Source organism: Apteryx mantelli, chromosome 11 (assembly GCF_036417845.1).
Source record: "Apteryx mantelli isolate bAptMan1 chromosome 11, bAptMan1.hap1, whole genome shotgun sequence".
Classification (NCBI taxonomy): domain Eukaryota; kingdom Metazoa; phylum Chordata; class Aves; order Apterygiformes; family Apterygidae; genus Apteryx; species Apteryx mantelli.
The window spans coordinates 6,138,419-6,145,131 of record NC_089988.1 but is presented as its reverse complement, the minus strand read 5'-3'; the positions used below and the strand labels follow the sequence as shown (position 1 = coordinate 6,145,131).

The following is a 6,713-nucleotide window of genomic DNA, read 5'->3' as shown; positions in this document are numbered from 1 at the left end:
CAGCATGTGTGCAACAGAGCTAGTCACTTCCCATTCTCTCTGCAGTGCCTGCAGGAAGGGTGCAGATGGTAAACTGGTGTGAGGGCAGGGTCTATCTCTCTGGGACAGAGACATCTAGAAAGGGTCAGGTCACCCCCTGCCTTCACTTGACTGTTTCTCTGCCTTGCTGGAGTGGCAGCTGGTGTGACTGATTCAGATACAGACACCTCTGATAAAGAGGGCAAGGCTGGGGCAGATGAATCCCTCACAAGGATCTTCTCTTTCAGATGCAGCTGTATTCAGCTCTCATCATGGGAAACAGAGAAACTTCCCACTGGAACCTGGACCAAGTCCCCTGCTCCCACCTCCCATCCCCAGGTATCCCACCACATAGCAGGGTCATTTTGACACCTTCATTTACACCCTCCCGACAGAGCAGGACTGACTCCTCTGGAGCCCATGGGCAGAGGCCCCTGCTCTGCATGGCACCCTCAGCCAGTGTAAAGAGAGCTGCAGAAAGGGAGCTGAGCGAAGGTAAAGGGCAGAGGAAAGGTGGGGGTTTCTATGAGACACAGAGTGGGTTTGGCTCAGAGAAGCCTGCTCTAACTTGCCACTGTCTTTTCCTCCTTGGACAGTCCACCAGTGCCCCAACAGAGCAAATGCCCAACGGCAGCTCCCCCGATGAGTTTCTCCTCTTGTCATTTGTGGACACGAGGGAGCTGCAGCTCTTGCACTTCTCGCTCTTCCTGGGCATCTACCTGGCTGTCCTCCTGGGCAATGGCCTCATCATCGCTGCCGTAGCCTGCAACCACCGCCTCCACACCCCCATGTACTTCTTCCTCCTCAACCTCTCCCTCCTCGACCTTGGCACCATCTCCACCACTGTCCCCAAATCCATGGCCAATTCCCTGTGGGACACCAGGGCCATTTCCTACTCAGGATGTGTTGCCCAGACCTTTCTCTTTGTCTTCTTCTTTGGAGGAGAGTATTGTCTTCTCACAGCAATGGCCTATGACCGCTTTCTTGCCATCTGCAAACATCTGCACTATGAGACCCTCATGGGCAACAGAGGCTGTGTCAGAATGGCAGCAGCTGTCTGGGCCAGTGGTATTCTCAATGCTCTCCTGCACACTGCTAACACATTTTCCATACCACTCTGCCAAGGCAACACAGTGGACCAGTTCTTCTGTGAAATCCCACAAATCCTCAAGCTCTCCTGCTCAGACTCCTACCGCAGGGAAGCTGGGCTTATTGTGGTTACTGCCTCTTTATCTTTGGGGTGTTTCATTTTCATTGTGGTGTCCTACGTGCAGATCTTCACTGCTGTGCTGAGGATGCCCTCTGAGCAGGGACGACACAAAGCCTTTTCCATGTGCCTCCCTCACCTGGCTGTGGTCTCCCTGTTCATCATCACTGACATGTTTGCCTACCTCAAGCCCCCCTCCATCTCCTCCCCAGCTCTGGATCTGGTGGTGGCTGTTCTGTACGCGGTGGTGCCTCCAACAGTGAACCCCCTCATCTACAGCATGAGGAACAAGGAGCTCAAAGATGCCCTGAGGAAAGTGATTTCCTGGACATTTTTCAGCAGTGGTAACATTGCCATTGCTCTCCACAAATGACTCCCCCTCTGTCCCATACCAGGACTGAGCTTTGTTTGTTCACTTTATTTTTATTATTACTACTATTTCTGTTGTTATTATTATTTGTCACCATGTTGCTGCACAAATGCTTGAATTCATTCCACCTTTACTGAGACTGCTCTGTCTCACCTGGTGCCCATATAAAGTTGTGTCTAACACTGGGTCAGAGCTGACTCCCTCACAGTATCTCTGTAATAAAGTAGGTTCTTCCAAGTGCACTGCCTTTAAGGCTGGGCTCTTCCTCCAAAGCTGCTGTCCCTTATGTCGTGTCCCCAGCACATTTCCTTCAGACAATCTCCCCCACCCCACATGCTGTTCCTTACCACAAAAGTCACCCCTAGACAAGGCTCCATGCCCAGCTGAAGGACTGGATGTCCAGCTGTTATCCCTGGGAGGACGAGGCCTCTGCTGGGTCCTCTGCAGGGCTGTCAGGGAGCATGAAGAGGAGGTCCTGGGGTCATCTCCTGGGCCTGTAGACCATCCTCCTCCCATGGGGGACCCTCAAACAGTGTCTGTCAGAACACAGATCCATCCCAGCTTGTTGCTGCATAAACAGAGAGGAGAAACTGCCCCAGGAAACTCCTCACACCCCCAGCCTTTCATACAGCTATTTCCAGCACTGGCCTTTCCCCATGGTCCTGGAGAGATGTGATCTTTGAATGTGACTGGCTCTGTCTCCCTGCTGGGCTCAGCACCTGTATGGGGATAATGGTCAGTCCTGCCTGGCCTCTCCCTTTGGGCTGAGACACCAGCAGACCCTGGAGCATGGACTTCTGCTAACTCCGGGGGACAGAATCAGGGCTGAGCAGGACCTGGGGACTGGTGGGAGGCTTCAGGAGGGCTTTGGGGGACAGGGCACTGAAGGCTGTCAAGGAGACCATGCCTGGAGGACACTTCCCTACCCCTGAACACACCCTGTCCTGTGCAGTGTCTGTGCAGTGGGGCCATGGGGCCACATGGAGGGCAGCAGGGCTGGGCCAGCAAAGGGAGAGGAGGCAGATCAGAGCCATGACACTCCAGAAGCTCCCAATGGTCATGGAGGGGACTCATTGCTGCTAGCAGGGTCGGGGGTTTCTCAGGGGCTGCAGCCACTGGCACCGCCTGCCAGGACTCCCAGACCCAGCACAGATGGTCAGTGCCCAGCAATGCAGCTCATGGTGCCCCCTGTCCTGTGTCACCATCCTCTCTCAGGAGCACCACTAGGTGCATAACTCCCTGACCAGGTTTGGAGAGGAGCTGCTGGAGGGCTTCTCTTCTCACACCTGCTGCCCCAGCTCCGCCCTGGCATCACCCCACAGGCTCTGCCTTGGTCATGTTATGACTCCTTTAGCTCTCATCTGAGACCATGTAGGGACCTGCAGCGCTTAGCTCTGCTTGGAGCTGGCCACCACAGACTGCCTGCCTGGTCCCAGGAGATCTCAGCAAGGCTGTGCTTGGAGGTGAGGCTGTGTTTGTCCTCAGTCAAAGTTGGTGAGATGGTCTGTCTGGGGACCAAGGGGAGGAAAGGACAAGAGACAACAAGCAGAAGATGCAGGAAGGGAAATTTCAAATGAGTTGAAGGAAAAAACAAAGAAATAACCATGGTAGTTGAGCAGCACTGGGGCAGTGGACAGGAGATGTTTAAAAACTCTCCTAGAGAAAACACTTACTAACCTGATCTAACTGTCAAGTTAGCCCAGCTCAGAGGAGATCACGCTCCTGGAGATCTCTGGTGGTCCCTCCCAACCCAAATCCTCTAGGAGGAAGGGGCTGGAAGGCAGAGTGAGGGGCAGAGGAGACTGTGGTGGGGTTGAGGCCTTGCTGGCATTTGGATTGCCTGGTCAAGCCTGTCCTCAGAGTCACATAGTGAGCAAGTTCATCCTCAGAAGGAGTCTCTGCTCCATGGACAACAGGAGTCAAACCACTGCTGGGAGACTGCAGAAATGTTCTCAGGAACACACCAGTCATTCAGGCCCTTTGACTGCTGAGGTGTCCCCAGACTGGTGCTTTGCATCCTGGGTCTTAAGGACTGAGAAATCTTTAGAGTCAGAGCAGATTGGAGTCACCCATTCTGGGCCCACAGGTTACAGGGCATCAGCAGGGCTGTCCTGGCTGCAGGGAGGGAATCAGTGCCTGGGGCATGAGCAGATCCCCCTCTGCCCTCCCCTCTCTCTTCACACCCCGGAACAAAGACTGTGTTTCCCACGTTGGCCCTCTGTGCCGGGCTGTATTCCCAGGTGGAGGGGAGGCAGGCTTCCCACTGGGGAAATGCAGGAGAGCCCAGTCTCATCTAGAGGAGCAGGGTCCCACCACACCTGCTGCCTGGCCAGGGCTGCAGGTTGCAGACCCCACTCTGTTCCCCGCACACCTCCTGCCTGGGGCTGCAGGGTACCCAGCAGCAAGGCAGGCATGCCTGGGGCTCTGGTGCCATTGAGGTGGTGGCCTTTGCACCAACCTGTAAGGTACGCAACAGATTCTCTGCCTCCATGTTAGTGGCAAAGCTCGTGTCCCAGCTTCTTCCCTCTGGAGAGCTGAGGATTTCATTCTCTGGAGAAGGGGAAGAAGGAGACCCTTTTGTCCATGGGATCTCACTATCAACCCTCTACTGTCTTCTCCTTCTCTATCACCCCCAGAGGTTCCTTGGCAGGAGCATTTTTTTGCTTTCTGACCCTCTATCTGACCCTGCTTTGAGCAGCACATTGCACTATAGGCCTCCTGTGGTCCCTTTAACCTGAATTATCCTGAAAGTCTATGATATAAGGCCCCATTTAAAGCACAGAGCAAATGTCTCTGGGACAGGAGTCCTTGTGCTTTATGTGACCATCTAAAAGAAGGCAGGTGAACACCTCCCCCTCCCCGTTGACTCTAAGGGCAGCCTGGGAGGCACTGCCTCAGGCATATCTACATTACAACGGAAATTCTTTGCATCTGTCTTTAACCCCTTGAAGGGCCATTGCCTGGATCCCCTCAGGGGTGAGGGGAGAAGAGCAGGCTTTTCTGCAATGTGATTTCTGTACCTCTATAGTTTGTGCCTCTAAGTAGATGGTGCCATCCTCCCCTTGGTTTCTTGCCTGAAGCTCGGGCTGGATGGGGATGTGAATTTGGAGGTTGACTGTCACTGCAGTGACTGTGAGATGGTGGAGAGGCAAGAGGAATAGAAGGAATCACCACCCTGCACTGCAGCAGAGAAGATTTCATCCTGTTTGGGTTGTAGTTAGGCAAGCCAAAGCTCGGGTGGAGCTGGAGCTGGAGGTAGAGCTAGGAATGGATGGGGAGGGTAACCTGAAGGGCTTCTATAAGTACATGGGTAGCACGAGGCAGCCAGACAAGGAAAATGTGGTGTCCCTCCTCAGTGGGGTAGGGGACACAGTGAGAAAGACAGGGGAAAGGCTGAGGACCTCATTGCCTCTTTTACTTTGTCTTTTCCTAGTCTTGTCTACTGCCAGGCCTCCCTGGTCCCTGAGTCCTTTGGCAGCATCTGTGTTAGCAAAGCCTCACCCCTGGTAGAGGACAATGCAGCTGGGGTGGACTTTTGCCCAGTGGGCACACACAGGTCCACAGGACCAGACGGGGAGCACCCCAGGATGCAGGGAGAGGTGGCTGGGGTCACTGCAATGCTGATCCCAACTGTCTATGAAATGTCAGGGTAATCAGGAAGGTTCCTGATGACTGGGAAAAGGCAGACATCGCAGCCGTTTTGCAGGAGGGCAGGAGGGAGAATCTGGGGAACATCATCTTCATCTCAGTCCCTGGAAGGGGATGGAGCAAATCCTCCTGGAAACCATCTCCAAGCATAGGAAGGAGAAGGCCTGGAAGAGGCAGCATGCATTGACGAAGGGGAAATGGAAAGCATGCCTGACCAACCTGATTGCCTTCTACCATAGGATGAATGCCTGTGTGCACAAGAGGAAAGCAGGGGATTCTGTGAACCTTCACTTTAGCAAGGCCTTTGGCACAGTCCCCCAGAATCTTGTTATAGGCAAATTGTTGAGTTCTGCCCTGGATCAATGGATCATAAGGCAGGTGGAAGATAGGCTGGACCATCAGGCTGAAACGCTGTCATCAGTGGTGCAAGTTCCAAGTGGCAGCCGGTTACTAGTGGTATTCCTCAGTGATCAACATGTGGGCCAGGACTGTTTAACACCTTTATGAATGGTCTGCAGAATGGATGGAGCGCACTCTCAGCACCCTTGTGGCCAATGCATAAATGGGGAGAGCCCCTGGGCAACCTCATCTAGTTCCCTCTGCATTGACCAGGGCGGCTGGGACTAGGTGACGTCCAGAGGTCTCCCCCACCCTAAGTGCTGTGATTCAGTGAATCTTTCCCTGGAGGGCTCTGTAAAGAAAGAATATTTAGAGGAAGAAGAAAGGACAGAGAGGCAGAAGAAGAGAGCTGAAACATGACAGTTTAGATAAAGCAGTTCGTCCGAACAAAGATTCTCCATTCCAAGTGTTGGTAGCAAATGCATTTTGATGAATAATGTGTCTGTGTGTATATATATTTATATATATATATATATAAATATAAAAATACATTCACATAGACAGGCTAATTCCTGTAGTTCATGAACATGGTGCTGCCAATTAATAAGACAGAAAAAAATATATGGCAATGGTAAAAATTGTGTGAAGTTTTGGAAACGAGGATTTCTTGTCAATTGTTGCAGTGAGTTATTTTTTGAGAAGATCTCAACTTATGACTAGGATCTACTTTTGGGGCCTGATTCATTTGACCACAGAGAGAGGCTATTGCTGCCTGAGATGCCCTGGGGTAGCTGTGTTGCCATGTGGAGCTGGAAATTTTGGAGGCGGCTCCTGCGGGACCTTATCTTGGCATTAGGAAATGTATCTCAAAGCAAATCAGCTGAGTTCCCTCTTTGGACAAGAAAGGGAAGTCAAGAGAACTGGATTTGACAGAGACATCTGCACTGATGGGGTCTGGCCTGGGATGAGATCAGCCTCCTCCTTATTGTCCCCAAAAATGAAGTCACACTTTGTTGACCATGCAGGGAATGAAAAGGGAGTATGGCGAGATGTCAATGAGCTCCCTTCTTGCCCTGTTCTATGTGTCCTGCCTAGTTAAGAGATGGGAATCGGGGCTTCCAGAGTTGGACA

The 6,713-nt window shown here is 52.5% G+C and overlaps 1 protein-coding gene across 1 annotated transcript; it reads left to right on the top strand.

The window, feature by feature from the left end:
* Window positions 1-638: 638 nt before the first annotated feature.
* LOC136993108 (olfactory receptor 14C36-like) lies at window positions 639-1,559 on the top strand (the record flags this gene model as incomplete). Its single annotated transcript, XM_067303122.1, has 1 exon — window positions 639-1,559. A coding segment is annotated over exon 1 (921 nt), but the record flags the coding sequence as incomplete, so codon positions are not given.
* Window positions 1,560-6,713: the final 5,154 nt, after the last annotated feature.